The sequence below is a fragment of the Sesamum indicum genome, linkage group LG2 (assembly GCF_026168435.1).
Source record: "Sesamum indicum cultivar Baizhima isolate 11 linkage group LG2, ASM2616843v1, whole genome shotgun sequence".
Taxonomy (NCBI): domain Eukaryota; kingdom Viridiplantae; phylum Streptophyta; class Magnoliopsida; order Lamiales; family Pedaliaceae; genus Sesamum; species Sesamum indicum.
Window position 1 is genome coordinate 12770722 of NC_142658.1, and position 17047 is coordinate 12787768.

Sequence of the window (17047 nt, forward strand, 5' to 3'; positions counted from 1 at the left end):
CCCATGTAGTTGGGTTGCGCATTGGATGGCGGCTATGAAACCAACTTCTGAGGGTTGGTTTGAAATGTTCCAAGTTGAGGACCTGGAGACTGGGCATTGAGAGTCCTATTGAAACTTGCACTGAGTATTGCATTAATTGGATGAGTGTCGAGTTTCATCGGCGACAGACGTTGGACGTCTATGCAAATTCAGTCGGTTAGATGACAAGGTGGTCAACTGACTGAACTAACTCACGGGGGATCGTCATATGGAAGCCTTAGAGGTTTGGTCGGTATGACTTGATTTCCCGGCTCCGATAGTACGGGAGTAGTCCTCAGACTTGAGGAATCACGACAGTCACGTACATTGGATAGCGGCTATAAAACCAACTTTTGAGGGTTGGTCTGAAATGTTCCAAGTCGAAGACCTCGATAATGGGCATCGAGAGTCCTATGGAGACTTGCACTAAGAGTCGCATTCAAATTGGTGAGTACCATGTTTCATCGATGACAGACACGGCGAGTCTACGCAATCTTGGTGGGTTGATTGACTAGGTGTCGAATCAACTAAAATAACTCGTAGGGATCATCATATGAAAGCCTTGGAGGCTTGGTCGGTATGACTCGAATCCCCGGCTTCGATAGTACAGGAGTAGTCCTCAAACTTGAGGAATCACGACAGCCACGTGCATACGATGACTGCATCTTGGATCTATGCGAGAGGTGACTGTATCACAGACATTATCATCATAAGTCTTATCGAGTGCAGTTGGAGTATGTAGCAAGGACGGTGAGTTTCACGAAGAGGATCTGTCCCTTGTCAGTATGTGACAGAGGTTTCTCCTATGTACTTGGAGATACGCTCACGCTCTATGAATCTGTGGCTACAGTCGTTGATCGAATAGGAAAAGGAGATTCCTATGTCGAGAAACTTGGCGTAACGCGATCTCAAGTATTAAGCATAGATGCCTAGTCTAGGATGGGAACCGATACATAATTCCATGCACTAGACTAAGGCCGAAAGACGTTAGACGGAAGGACCGTACCCGTGTGGACTTGAGTGCCTAAAAATTCACATAGATATTTGCCTAGTCTCTAGTGCCATAGACTGTTGCTAAACGGCCACCCATGGTGATGGACTTTCATAATCAATGGTTGATCGAGAATTATTAATTAAATTAGATTCAATTAATAATAGTATCTGACACTAGCCCAAATCTAGTTGAAAGGTGAACTTAAAGAGTCACACACAAATCACCAAGAAGGGAAGAGGAATTAATTCCATAAGTAATTGGATTACTTACAATGAGAGGGCTCCATTGGATACATTAATAGGATAATTTATATTGGGTTTGCCTTATTATTTAATAAGTTGGACTTTTATTAATTAATAAAGAGTTATTGGGCTCATGTATTTTATTGGATTAAATATATGATGGGCTTAATTAGGTGGATGTTAATTTAATTATAATTAATTGGGCCTTGCATTTTATCTCCATAAAATCGGCCAAGCACCTTAAATTAAGCTTGTTGGAAAATTATAGGAAAGAGAATAAAAATAAAGAATACATTACCTTATGAATTGTAGAATGAACCTAGATACATTCTAATACATCCATACAAGATATATATATATATATATATATATATATATTAGTTATTTGGAATAACTAATAACATTACACAACACAAAAGAATTTTTCTAACCTAGAAGCTCCAATCACCCGCCCTCTCTTTCTCTACACACTTGGTGTGTTCTTTTCTCCCTTATTTTCTTCTAGCAAATTGAATTAAGGGATCTCATATTTCGGTGTGGTGTGGACGTGTCTTTAGAGGGCTTCTACGTTGAAGTCCCGTGTGAACGAATCAATGAAAAGAAGTTCGAAACAAAATCAAGAAAAAAGTAATCTTTGATTTACGTTTCTTGCGCTTCTTGTTTTAATTTTACCATGAGCCCCATTTTAGTTTATTGCTTATTTTATTAACTGCATCAAACGCCAGGGAACTCCAAGAGTACACCACTTGGAATCATGATTTTATTATATTTGATTTTTAATTTACCACTTCCGCTTGTGCCTTCCCGGGACGATCCACTCGCATTTTCTTTGCTTTCAATATATATGTATAATGTATTTTACTCGTCATTAGTTGTGAAATGAGATAAATGGTAAGTAAAATTTTAATTATATTTTTTATTTTATTTTGGTAGAATAAATATTAATAAAATATTATATTTTTTTTTTGTTTATTGTTAAGTACTTGCTCAAAAGTTGAAAAATTGGAAAATTGTCCAACAATTCTTGACGAGGAAGAAGATGAAATGATGATATTTATTTATTTTGATTTGAAAATTTATTTTTGGACTTGAATATTTGAGGAACAAATTTATTTATAACTGATGTGTTGAAATTTTTTTTTATAGTTGTACAATAAATAAAAAATAAAAATATAATCGGGTCCACTGAGTTTGACCTGTCCTGACGAATTTTGAATCGGGACAGGGTGTAAAAAAAAACTAGGGTGGGGCGGGTCCCAGGTCCACCCAAACCCGCCCTATTGCCACCCCTAATCCCTCACCTCTCTCATATTTTTCTTGGTTTAAAATCAAGTCAAGAACTAGGTAGATCGAAAACTACACTAAGCAATAGTGTAGTTTTTCGATCCCTCTTCCTAAATTTATTTCTTGCTAACACGAGAATGAATTCCACATTCCTGGTGTGGTGTGGATAATACTAGTGGGCTCCTACATCGGAGTCTTGCGTGGACATGCCAGATATTGGAATCAATGCACGAGGCCGATTTAAAAAAAAAAAAAAAAAAGACAAGGGTAAGGTTCCAATTTACTTTATCTTGCAGTTTCTCGGTTTCTTAGTTTAATTCTAGGGCCTGTAATTCTATATTATTTTACAGCAAACACCAAACACCCGATTATCAATCACTTTGTCAATAAAAAGAGTTAACTATATACATTCTTATTTTTTGTTAGTTTCAACGTCTTTTTTTGTTATAAGCACTACAAAAAAGTTACTTTATAGTAATGGCTTTTCTAATGACTAAGTTAATAATTTGGAACGGTTTTTTAAAATTGTAACAACCTTATAACGGCAACACCTACCGCAACTTTTTTGGATGTTACAAAATCTTTGTAATTGCTTGCTTGAAAGCCGTTACAATTTGTAATGGCATTATTAACGGCTATGAGAGATGTACAATTACGATAGTAGTCCAATTGCAAAAAATGCCTTTGGACCTGTTTTTAGAATGACAAATTAAATTTGATATAATTAATATTGAAATAACCTTTGTAACACATATAGGTATAATTGTCCCTCAATATAGGAGCGGTTGTTGGATACTTTTTGTAACGGTCATGTGTTATGGTGTAATGGTTGTTGTATCGAACTTTGTATTTATTTTTTCAATAATTTTTATAAACACCTTTATGACCGTTTTTTAGTATGTTGGTTTTAGTTTGCAACTGCCTTTGTTACTGCTTTTTACACTTTTTTGGTAACAACTTTTTGGAAAGTCATTTTCAAATTTGATAACTATCTTTTACACGATTTTTGTAATGGCGTCTCGATTATATGACAGTTATACTTATTCCAAAAGTCGTTACAAATGCAATGACAAAAAAATATTTTTTATAATATTTAATGTGTTTAATCTACTTTAATATTTATTTTTGTTAAAATAAATTATTGAACTTTTTGTTATATCTAGGTAGTTTTAATTTCTTAAATGTGCAATATTATATAAAAAATATATAATATAATAAAAAAATAAAAATATTATTTTTACATTTTATATTTACAAATAAAAAAATTCTAATCCAAATTAGCATCCCCTTCGACCATGTGGTTGTCGCCTGGTACTGAAGGATCAGCTGAATGCTGGGGCGTTGGAGGATCGGGCTAGGTGGATCCATCCGTTGCATCCACTCCTCTAGCCTCACTATCCGATCATCAAGGTTAGGGCGTGGCGGTTGTGTGGCGAGGGTGATAGACCAGTGGAACTGTTGGGCTCGTCCAGCAAAGGCATGGTAGGCCTTGGAGCCGAAGCCGAATGCTCGACCCCTTTTTTGGCCGCTTCTGCTGACAGCCACACCTATTACTCGTTCGGACCCACCAAACCTTGAGAGGACAATGGAGGTTCTTGATCATGGATTTGCTTGTTCTGGCAGCTCCTACGAACAAATTAAATGATAAGATTTTAAAAAAAATAATTTTAAATTCAAATTAAATACATTTCTTATACTTATCGCGACATCCGCAGCCCTCGGGCCGCTCCATTGGTCGTCCTTCTTTTTGTAACACTTCTCGAACACCTCCATCTTTTTGATGGAGCGTCTGGGTTGTGCCTTCTATTAAAACACTATTTAAAGAAAAGATTACAAATTTAACAATTAAATTAAATTAATATATACTAGGGTTTAAAATACTTACCATCTTACCCTTATGGGCCCCAATGGGGGACAACCCCACGGTAGACGGTAGCAGCTGCGTCGGGGTTAGCTGTCGGTTGATCTTATTCTTAGCCCATTGTGCCTGGAATTCTGGGTTCACCTAGTACTCTAGAAGCTGGCGCTAGATCTGCTCGGCCAGTCACAGCTGTCGGGCCAACTGATTTATGGCATGTCACGTCATGTGCTCCACAGTTGCTTTTGAAGCATACAATCTCTACAGACGGGGAGTAAGTGGCAGGTACCTAAAATCAGTATACGGAGACTTCTTATGGCAAGGTCTCGCTCCCGCGTCAACTTGTACCTAGCATCTCCACAAAACTTGTAGTATTCCAAATCGACATCGTCCTTCCAATACAACATGAAGTCATTCTTACACAAATCAATCTTCTCAACGGGTAAACTCAAATCCTTTATCAACTCTTCATATTGTAATAATCTCCTGGCAGGGTGTGATCGGAGGGCAATATTTTATTAGCTCACTTGGAGATTCGATCATATGATAGTTCAGAAATATGGTCGTCCGCCTTGATATTCACCAATTCAGCAATAGATGCCAATTAAGATTGGGTGCAACCGTTCCACAATAGCTGGTCGGCAGCATGCACTACATCGTAAAGCCGGTTTGCGAACCCTAACACATAATCATAGAGGTCACTTATAATAATATAAACTAGGACCGCCATCAGTAAGGTAGGACCTCATACTATCATCAGGCACGTCATCGTGGTAAAAAAGAAAAAATAACCCGACCTGACTGTAGCAAAAATCATCCTCTATGCCCAATTCATCTGTTGTTTATCAACCCAGTGTAAATAATTATCCTCCTCATGAGTAGCTGGGGTTTGCTCCTCTTGTAGTAGAGGGGTAGTCACAACATCAAAGTACTCCTGCACTCTCTCCTCGCCATACGAAGCCCAATTATAATATTCTGGCATAAACCCTCGCATACACAAGTGATAACTGACATCGTCGGGTGTTTTAAACTTTGTGTTTTTGCACTTCCGGCAAGGGCACCTAATTCTGTCTCCATCCATTTGTCCATGTTGACACTTGGCCCATTTTATGAAAGCCTTGACCCCATCCTCAAACTCCGATGTAAAACCTGTCCTCCCCCGAAAGTGCTTATCATACATCCATCTCCTCAGTTGTCGTAACATGATGATATATCACTGCATATTCACACATATATATATAATTATATAATTCGACCTATAAATTTATATATACTATATTGCACTAATTAAGAATACATAACATATAAGATAAAAAAATCATAAAACTAAAATAAGTAAACTATAATTTAATTAAAAAAAATAATTAAATTAGTTGTTGTTACCTAGTCAACAAACTCAATAGATCAGCAGTTGCCGGTCCAAAAATTAAGCAATAATCTATCTGATCAAGTGCATATGCACAAAAATCAGAGAGATATTGAGAGTGTGTGTGTGGTTAATAAGCAATTCTATAACAAATGAAATAAAATGAAAACATCTTGCAACATACATATATATAAACTATTCTGTAGGTGCTATTGTAACGGCCTTTGAAATGAAAAATATAGCCGTTGAAAAATAGTTGTTAAAAAATATAGCCATTATAATGCCCGCGTTTGGAACGGCTTCTGTAATACTCTCCAGTAAAAATAGCCATGCATATTCACGCGATTTTTATAACACTTTTTCAACATACACTTTATAGTGGTTTTTTAAGCGGTCATTAAATGGCTTCCCATTTTCCCGCGAGCCGTTACAAATTAATATTTCGCTCCTTTACAAATATGCAAAGAAAGTCATGGCATTTATATGGCTGTTCCAAAAGAGCCGTTTCTAATATCATATTTTTTTTGTAGTGAAGTATTAAAACCGCTTGAAATCGCCCTTGTGATTTTTGTTGTTAAAATTGCCAATCACAATTCGACTTCATAATAGTTATAAGAAATCGAAACCGCACTATGATCACCCTAGTTAACCCTTATATATAAATTATAAATGAAAGCAGAATATTAAAATATTTTTAACTGAAAATATAGCAAACAAATTTAACTTTCAGTTTTCAAACAAATGAAAATTAGAAGTTTCTTGATTTTTTGTCATCTCACAAGATTTGCAAATCCCATATCCTCACTATATTTATCCGTATCAGATAGAAGATCTAATTGAATTTATTCCTTTTCCTCTTTGTTTACTTTTGATTAACTACTACAAATTGATTCTTGAAGAACCATTTAGTTAAAAATTGCAAAATTGCATTTGAATGCAACCACATATGTGAAGTTGATTCCAGAGAGTCGTACTCTAATGAATGGCAATAATAATTAAACTTATTCTTGAATATCATAATAAAGAAGGAAACTAATGATCAATCAATAAATCAACATGTAAAAACATTATTTACAAAAATAACAAGCATTTCCTTTTTCACATTCTCTTTCCCAAGAACACACTTTTTACACATATTATGTAATCATTTAACTAATTCCCCATGAAAAAAAAAAAAAAAAACAATTTATCTATGGACTGGAGCAAATTTCACTCCCGTCATGAAAACCCTTCAAAAGAGTAGATTCAACATAAGAAAAATCAAAAGGCTGATAATCTTCTTGCTGTCACAGCATGACTTCTGCTTCTGGGGTACTTAAATTCATTCTTAGCACTAACAATATTATCATTAACTTCACCAAAGTTGCAACAAGGCCTGTCTTCATCAATCCTCCCCATGGCAACACTGCTGCTTCTCGGCGGCATGCCCCGGGGCCCGCCCCCAGAGCCCGCCGTCATCGTCCTTCGCTGCTTGATATACAAGTCCATGGCAGCCTTATCCCCTGTGCTCCGGGCTGATGAAGCCCTAACAAGCTCCCCGCGATCCTCGTTCTCGTAAGACCGGGCGGAGCTGACGCTAAAGCTCTTCGGCAAGGTCGAAACCTGGGAGGTTCCCGGAACCGCTATAACATTGCCGTAGTTCATCCTGTCAGCGTAATCCGTCAAGCTCTTCACATAAAAATCCCGGGCCCTGGATAGAGCCCGAACGGGAATAGTAATGATTCGCAGGATCCTATTCTGCTGGCTCGCCCTTGATCTCATCTTCGGCGAAAGAAGCAGCACCTGATGACTACTACTGTGTTTGAATCTTGGAAGATGGTTTTAGAAGGATATGAAGTAAAACTGTTGGCTTGGAGATGGATGAACTTAGAAAGAGAAATGAGTACATATATATATAATCGTAAGAGTCTTGAAATGATAACGATGAGTCAAAATTAATTTGGGTAAATTACAACAATCTTCCCTAAAGTTTCGTATAATTATGAATACCCCCTTCATTATTTGAAAAATTATAAATATTCTCTTGATATTTGATAAAATTATATAATTGGATGGAGGTGTGAAATTCAACTTTGTCCTTACTGTTTTTTTTTTTAAAAAAAAATAAAAACTTACAAAAAAAGTCGAACAAGTTGGATGAAAAAATTTTAAAAATTATAAAAAAAATTATCCACTTAATCCATAAAAAAAATATTTTTTTTAAAAATAACTAAAATTTTAATTATTAATCCACAAGTGCATTTTGGTCAGTTCACCATAAAAAAATGAATGAAAATCTAACGAATGTGGCTAATTGTTAGACAATCGTTAAAATCAGGAAGGTATTAGTAATTTTTCAAATAATATAAAAATATTTCTAATTAAATCTAACGAATGTGGCTAATTGTTAGACAATCGTTAAAATCAGGAAGGTATTAGTAATTTTTCAAATAATATGAAAATATTTCTAATTATGATAAAGTTTAGGGAAGTTCATTGTAATTTATCTAATTAGTTGAATATGAACGAAGTGATGAGAAGGGCGGAGTTGGCGCGTGGACTTTTTCCATCGCTTACCATATGAGAATTATATATGGGAGTCTGCCAAAGTTGAATTTCAAACAGAACATTAATATAGTAATGACTAGACAATGTTAATCTCATGCCGGCTTCATCATCATTTATATATATATATATATATATATCTTAATGCCGAGTATGGTTTTTCTTGTTTTTTATTTAAATACAATAATTTACCCTCTTATGATTTTTAAAATGAAGCAATTTACCACCTTATATAAGGAGATAAATTACTTTATTTAAAAATATAGGGGGATAGATTGCTATATTTTTTTTTTTATAGAAGGTAATGTGCTCATTTTCAATATTATATGTGGATAAATTGCTATTCACCATATTTTTTAATAGTAGTTGTTCGTCTATTGTAATAATAAATTATACATATTTGATATTGGCAATTAGTGTACATTAATTATTTGTGATTGAAATTTATGATGTAAATGTAATAAATTTTAAAAAAAAGAAAGATAATATAATTCGGGCGTGTAGTTTATTTAAAATTCCTTATTGGGTTTAACTTATTTTTGTTTCTAACAACTAAGTTTTATTTAAATAAAATAAGATCATCAATTAAGAGCATGTTTAAAAAATAATGATGATAAATTTTATAATTTAATTGACTAAAAAAATTGTTAAGATATCTTCAATAATAAATTAGCTAGGAAGACTTTACCTTTTCTTACTAGGATAAATTATACAACTTTCTTTCTTGAAATTTACTGTAAACATAAATATCTCTTCAATGTTTGAAAAAGTACAAATATACATTCTGATCTTAACGGTCATCTAAAAAATACTGCACTACAATGGGTTGTCAGAGAGTATTTTGTTAGACGATCGTTAATTTCAGGGGTGTATTTGTAATATTTCAAACAACGAGAAAATATTTATAATTATGACAAATTTTAATGGTGGCAGTTGTAATTTATAAGATTATAACATCTCAGCTTGACAACTTATTATGCAGAAGATTTTACTAAATTAACACTTAGTTCATAATAATTATGAATTCTAAAACATTTTATGTAATGTTTTTAGGTGGCTTAAAGTTAAGCAAAACACCCTCCAAAGATCTTGTTTACTTTAATAGATCAATGGATGAGATCATTTTCATGTATGAAACTTATGATTAGATCATGTGTTTATTTAATAAGGGTGAACAACAATTTACCCCATTTGATATTGAGAATGAGCACATTACTTCTTATTAAAAAAAATATAACAATTTATCCCCTTATATTTTTTAAAATAAAACAATTTACCTCTTTATATAGGGAGACAAATTGCTTCATTTTAAAAATCATAGGGGGTACATTGTTGTATTTTAAAAAATTTAGGGTGGTAAATCGCTATTTTTTTTTATAGGGGGTAGTTTATTCATTTGCGATATTACAAGGGGTTGCTTGCATTTTTTTCTATTTAATAATAATAATAATTTGTGTAATTTATATTGCTAATTAAAATTAAAAATTGTGGAAGTAGCTGACTGGACGGAGCAGGTTCACGCTCATGGAGCTGGCACCAATGCTGACTTATTGGATGAAGGTTGAAGACAACACGCTGAAGTCGCGTTCTTATTGTGCGTTTTTCTCTCTGCGTAGTTTTGCCAATCCATTTGAACGGCTCCTCATTGGCTACACAATGCCACGTAAGTTAAGCAGTTAATTGAGTTAATTAAGGCGATGGCCGCCTATATTTAAACGGAGGACTTGCTCTATTTCCAAATAGGGAAAGTTGCAAAGTAACCTTCTTTTGATTTTGTAAATCAGGTTGTATAGTGGATCGGGCTGATTCAGGATCGGCACAGATCAGCTTAGAAGAATCCTGTTCAGGACTAGCCAAATATTGTTCATTAGTGATCCTGGAGTGATCTTAAGCCCTTAAATGGGTTCTAATTGGATTTATTTATATACCCAGGCCCAGCCTGTGAATTGACCCAGTTAAGGCCCAAACGAGGCCAGGATTAGACTCAAATGTGTCTATTTTATTTTTAATTCTTTACAGAAATGGAGGTTTTTTTTTTAACAATTACTTAAATTTTTGGTAGTACTATGAAATAAAAATTAAATCACATAAAAAATCATAACTAGAAAAAAATAATAATTAAGATTATATAACGAACTTAGATGATAATAAATTCAAAAAGAATTTATAATAAATTTTGAAAACAATAAACAAAATGTATTAATGAATTAAAATACTAAAAATTTAGAAATAGAACAATAATGATAATAATTTTTAGAATTTCAAAAGTATAAAGAAACTACTAGAATAGTTAGTTAAGGTGAAAAAGATGAACTTATATATTATGTATTATTATTACAGAAAAAAAATAGCCCAGTAGACTCGGCTCATGACCAGGTCACTAGGCTGGATTGGTCCTAGGTTTCAATACCGCCGACCAATTTGGTTCCAACAGGCTTGGGCTAACCCAACCCATATTTTTATTGGTTGAATGCGGTCTTGAGCGGGCTAAACCATCTCGGCCCACTGTGCATCTTAAATTGTTAGTAAGTAGATTATTCCCTTATGAAAAAAATAATAGCAATTTATCTTCATATATTTTTAAAATGCAGCAATTTACTCCTCTGTTTTTTTAAAATAAAGCAATTTACCTCGTTAGAATTGAAAGTAAATTACTTCATTTTAAAAAACATAAAAGATATATTACTATTATTTTTTTATAGAAAATAATTTATTTATTTACAATATTATAAAGAGATAAATTGCATCAGAGCCTTTCCAATGAAGTCGAGATCTAGCACCTTGTATTTGAATATTTGTGGAGTATCAAATTGTCAACACTTCAGTTAAACAGGAAGGTAAATTGCTTCATTTTGAAAAGTATAGAGAGGATAAATTGTTGTATTTTTAAAAATAAGGAGAGGTAATAAATTGCTATCTTTTTATTTATAGGGGTTAATTTGCTCATTTGCAATATCATAAAAAAGCTTGCTTGTATTTTTTCCGAAAGGAAAAAAAAAAACAATCCATCACGTGTCCACGTATGAGTTGAAATTTATCATATTTGGGCACAAGAGTAAACCCGTTCAATAAATATGACTCTAAAATTTCGAATCTTACTCATTGGCAAGTTTCCAACTGGCATACCATTAGATCAATAATTGCAAATTATAATTTTTATCCTGAAACTATAAGGTGGTGTTTTTAGTCCTTTCAAAATTGAAATTGGGAATTTAGGATTACAATTAAAAAAATCTGGCACATTTTAGACAAATTTCTTCGGAAAATCCTAAATCCCTTTATGTTTATTTGGGTGAAAACCTTAAATTCTCAAATCAAGTTCAACTTCTGGCTAATTTTGTAATTTGTACTTAATTGCCAATTTATCTTTATTATTGTCCTTAATTGCTAATTTTAATTTCAAGAGAACTAAAAACTCTCCCCGCTGTAATTAGTGGACAAAAATTACAATTTTCGCTCCATAACTTGTTGAATAGGTGGGATGTTGTTCCACTGCATAGTAGGCGTTGTCTAATGTAATAGTAGGTATTGTTTATATTTTATTTATTGAAATTGTTCATCAAAATATAATTATTGTAATTGACTTTATCAAATATTGATATTTGACAGAAATAATAATTATAATCGAATTATTTTAATTAATAGTGTTTGATGGCTTTAAATAAAACAAATATATATATAAAATTCCAATGGGCATAGCACATTGGAATATTACTATCAATAGTAGTTGATATATTTGACCTTTTATTTAGTGCAATAGAAAAAATAAAAGGCAACCCAAGACTTGACAATAACTTGATGATTTGACTTGAATATATGTCTCGATTATTATTACTGTCAATCAGGCCTAGTTTAATTGACGAAATTGAGGTTTCATAACTTTAGGGATTATGATTTGAAATCTCGTCGTATGCGTGGAATGTTGTTGTTTTTACTGCATAATAGGTGTTGTCTACTGTAATATGTAATAGTAGGTGTCGGTTATGTTTAGTTTATTTGATATTATTGGTCACGATGTGATTGTTGTAATGGTCTTTATTAGATATTGATATTTGACATGAATGAATATAATCGATTTATTTTAATTAATAATAATTCGTCGCTCTTACTGAACGAAAAAATTACCGTTCATAACCCCAGTCGAAAATAAAGGGAAAGATTTAGAAAAAAAAAAATGCAATTTTCCTCTTTGAGTTTTAGAGAAAAAAGTATTTTTCTCAATTCATATAATATTTTGAAATTTTTTATACATAAATAGGATAAAAACATGACATAGTCTGAATCATGCCATCTCAATTATGAACATTCATTTGTAATAAAATTGTATGATTCTCACTCTATCTCTAGAAGGAAAATCTAATTAGTGTGTTTTGTTTCCTTCTTTTTTTTGTTCAATGAAATACCAATAAGTTTCAATTTCTAGAGAAAATGAAAAATCTTGTTCAAATATTCCTAAATTGAATAGTGACATTTTATTTTATTTTTTAATACAAAAAAAGGGTTAATCGTTTATTGCTTCAGTTGATAAGATAATATTAAGAGTGTGCGCTGGGTATAATTATACTGAATTAATTGAATCAATAATTCGATACGTCGAAATAGCGTAGCAAATATCGAAACGAGAAGATCGGCTCGATAAATAACTAAATTTTTTTCGATTTCATTCAGCTAAAAGCTAAATTTACAGAAATTTAAAAAAAGTACTAAAATGGCAAAATTCTAATATGCCTATTCTAAAGATAAATAAATCATTTCGAATTCTAAATTCCAATAAAAAAATAGGAGAAATAGAAAGAATTCAACTCTAATATTAAAATCAAACACAATTTTTACACACACACACACACACATATATATATAAAGAAATTAAACTAAAAAAAATCCATTGTTTATGTTTTTTACATAATTACAAATAAAACCCGTAAAAATATTAAATATGTCTAACACTTTTTTCGCATTTTACAAAAAACTTGGAATTATATATATATTAAAAAAATGAGTTCGCTATTCGATTCGATTAACTATAATTCAGATCAAATCGAATATCGAATTATATATATATGAAACAAACGAATTCGTTATTTGATTCGATTAATCAGTAATTCAAATTGAATATCAAATATTTTTTAAAAAAAATCAGACATAATATTGAATGAAAGTTTGGATTGTAAGAGATAAGAAATCAATTTGGAGAGAGTTAGATGAGTGAAGCAAAGTGTATAAAATACAAGGAGAAGACGTTTCTCTACTACAAATAGTATACAAGAAGCAGTAGTCGGCGGGAGGGACCTTCACAAAGTCAGTCAATTGTGTGACTTATTTGCTCACACCCTACCATTAAAATTTAGTGACTAAATTGTCCCATTTTAAAAATCCAACGTGGTGTAAGTCTTCATCTTCACTTTTTTTTTTTCCCTTTTGTGTACCTATTATTTTTCTTCCTTTGTGTTATGTTATTATAGATTATATTTTAATTTCCCATTATAAATTCTTTTAGAAAGTTTTAATAATTTATTTTTAAAAATTCAAGCAAATCCATCTGATGCTAGCACAAAAAAAAAAAAAAAAAAAAAAAACGTTTGGGTCCATTTAGAGTAAAAAAAACAGTGAACTAAGTGTTAGAAAATAAAAGAGTGTAAATGCTGATGAATAGAGTGTTATCGCTTGTTTTTCATCTACAAAAGAAAGATTGATATCAAACTGAAATGTATGAAATAAAAATATTCCTTACCGCTAAGATGGTAGCATAAAGGTGAAAGTTTTTGTATGTAGGTTCAAGTTGGAGACCTTCCACTGGTGGAACTCTCTATTTATAGGCAACCATCAATGGATTGGAAAAGATCACAAATTTGGTAGAGCATGATTTTCAAAGTGATTAGATAAGATTGAATCCCCCACAGATTCGGTGGTGCCTAGTGGTTGGAGGATCCACCTCGGATTTGATGGAGGGTTATCTCTTGGCAGTTGGAGACTTGCAATTCTCAGGAGATGGTTGGGGTTTCTCATGGATGAAGGTATCTTCTATAGATAAGAGTGCCTTTTCAGATTTTTTAGGAGGCCGTTTATGAGACGTTTGCTCCTAAATGGACTCCAAACTTTTAGGGTTTATAGGTTACGTTTTGCCACAGGTGCAACGTATCCCTGAGGAGGTTACTGATCCTTATCTGAGTCTGTTAGGCATGCCTTCAGAGATTCTATATGGATGCTATATTAATATCATAGCACTAGATTCCTCAAACAATTATGGGAATACTATAAATTAAATAGATATATAATTTTGTATATTACAATTTATATATGAGTTCACTATATATATATATTTTTTAAAATTATATTGACAATACTTTGTTATGAAAATATACTCATATAAGTGTTCATATATATAACAACATGAACATTAAATATGTAAATTGTAAATAGGGTAAATACTATATTTGGTCCCTTAACTAATCATTTGGTCCTTCAAGTTCATTTTTTGAATTTAACATCCTTAAACTTTAATTTTTTGCTCAGTTTGGTCCCTTTGACTATTTTCCAGCGAAAATATGGCTGGATTTTGTGTCTTTGGAGGGTAAAATGGTCAATAAATTTAATTTTATTACTTTAGTCTCCTAAGTTTGTCAAATTATCAAATTAATTATTTTTTACACAAAAAAAATAACTTTTTTATATTTTTAGTGCTGATATGTTGTAATTATCTTATGTGAATAATGAAAACTTTGAACTCTTGTGCACATAATAATAATATATTGCTCAATTTAAAATAAATAGTCTCTTTTTTTAGTAGTTAAAAAAATCAAAATTATGAATAAATTTTATAACCTTATCTAATATGAAAATGTGATAAAAAAAACAAAGAAAAGAAAAGTCTAAGTCAGTAATTTTTTGTTTCAAGAGTTAAAGATAAGTTTTAAAAAGTTAAACTTTAACAATATTTATTAAATATTTGGGTTTTTGAATAAAAAAATTGGTATATTATGCTTTTTAACTATATTTTTTTGTGGATTTCATATATATAAAATTTATTTTAAAAAATTTTCTAAATGTATAATCCCATCTTAAAGAAGAAGCGTTTTCTAATTTATAATCCCATCTTATAAAAATAGATCTAAATGAACTTCATATATGAAATCCACCAAATAATCTAATTTTTTTGTACATTCGACCACTTTTTTTTGTTGCTAAGTTATAATTTTATTAGACATATCTTTAACTCCTAAGATTAAAGAACCAACTTAGATTTTTTTTATTATATTTTTAGATTAGATAAGTTTTATAATTTTATTTATAATTAATTTTGATATTTTTTGTCACTTCTAAAATTTTTTTATGAAAAAAAGAGAGACTATGTTATTTTATGTTAAGCAATATGTTAATATTATGTTCACAAGAGTTCAAAGTTTTCATTTTTCATACAAGATAATTACATCATACCATATAAAAATATATATAAAAAAAAGTTTTCTTTCTTAAAAAGGACTAATTTGATAATTTTACAAACTTAAGGGACTAAATCGATAAAATCAAACTTAAATTGACCAATTTACCCTAAAAAAAGTCAAACTCCATCATATTTTTGCCGAAAAATGGTTAAAGGGATCAAATTGAGACAAAAATTAAAATTTAAGAATGCTAAAGTTAAAAAATGAACTTCAAAGACTAAAATAATTTTAAAGAAAAACTTAAGAGACCAAATATAATATTTACCCTTTTAAATAACTATCTAGTAATATGAGGTTGTAAGCTTAATACTATATAATAATTATAAAAAGTATAAATTTTCAACAAGTTTGAGTTAGTAAAAAGATTTATGATAATTCAAATTTCAGAGAGTGATTGTAATAAATATATTTTAAAGGGGCTAAATAATAAGTGCCTTTTCATCCTAAAAATTATGTCCACTGCTATTTTTTTTTGGTTGGGGGGAGGGGTTGGTGTTGGAATGAGTGACCAAAAATCAACTAGATTAGCAGTTTGTCATTAGCTAATCTTTATCAAATAATATTAAATTGATGAATGCGGTTAGAATTCATCAAGTTAGCAGTGAGTTTCGTTGCGCTTACCACTAATATGGAATGGGGTTTCAATGTGAAAATGAAATGTCCTAGGTTTTATAGCTGCCAAACCTATGCGCAACCCAACTCCACGGGTTTCACTTTTCGATCTGTTGGCATTTCGTTGTGATATTAAAAACCTCATTCAATATCAGTGGTAAGAACAATGGAACACACTACCAAGTTGATGAATTTTTATCGCATTCATCAATTTAGTATTATTTGATAAAGATTGGAATGGCAAACAACCAATTCAATTGGCTTTTGGTCACATATTCCAACAATCTCTCACTTGACCATTGAGCCAATTACCCGTATCACTCAGAACCTTCTGAGCATGAGCAACCAATGATACCGACTTTGTTTCGTGGGTCTCCTTTATTTTCTACTAGAGCTACATGGTCCAATCGTGTATTTCCTTCACCATCGCTGCTTACAGATGGTTGTTATCTAAGAACTTTTGTGGACTTATTATGAGATCTCAGGCCAAAAGCTTTTCGTCCTAGCCTCGTCATTCGTCTCCAAGGCCACAACTGGCTCGGCCGTGCTAGGCACCACATCCATCTTATGGGTGCAATTTTTCGATCCAAACCACTTTCCAAGACCGACTTGTTAAAGTAGTCCCACATTCGACTTTTGAGATGGGACATCTACTTGAAATCCTTTCAAGCTACCATGTCTGCCATC

The 17047-nt window shown here is 31.9% G+C and overlaps 1 protein-coding gene across 1 annotated transcript; it reads right to left on the reverse strand.

Moving 5' to 3' along the window:
• Positions 1-6782: 6782 nt before the first annotated feature.
• On the reverse strand, positions 6783-7637 carry LOC105155864 (uncharacterized). The gene has a single exon (XM_011071849.2). It carries the CDS (start codon positions 7521-7523, stop codon positions 7023-7025), a length of 501 nt encoding a protein of 166 aa, XP_011070151.1. The 5' UTR covers positions 7524-7637; the 3' UTR covers positions 6783-7022.
• Positions 7638-17047: the final 9410 nt, after the last annotated feature.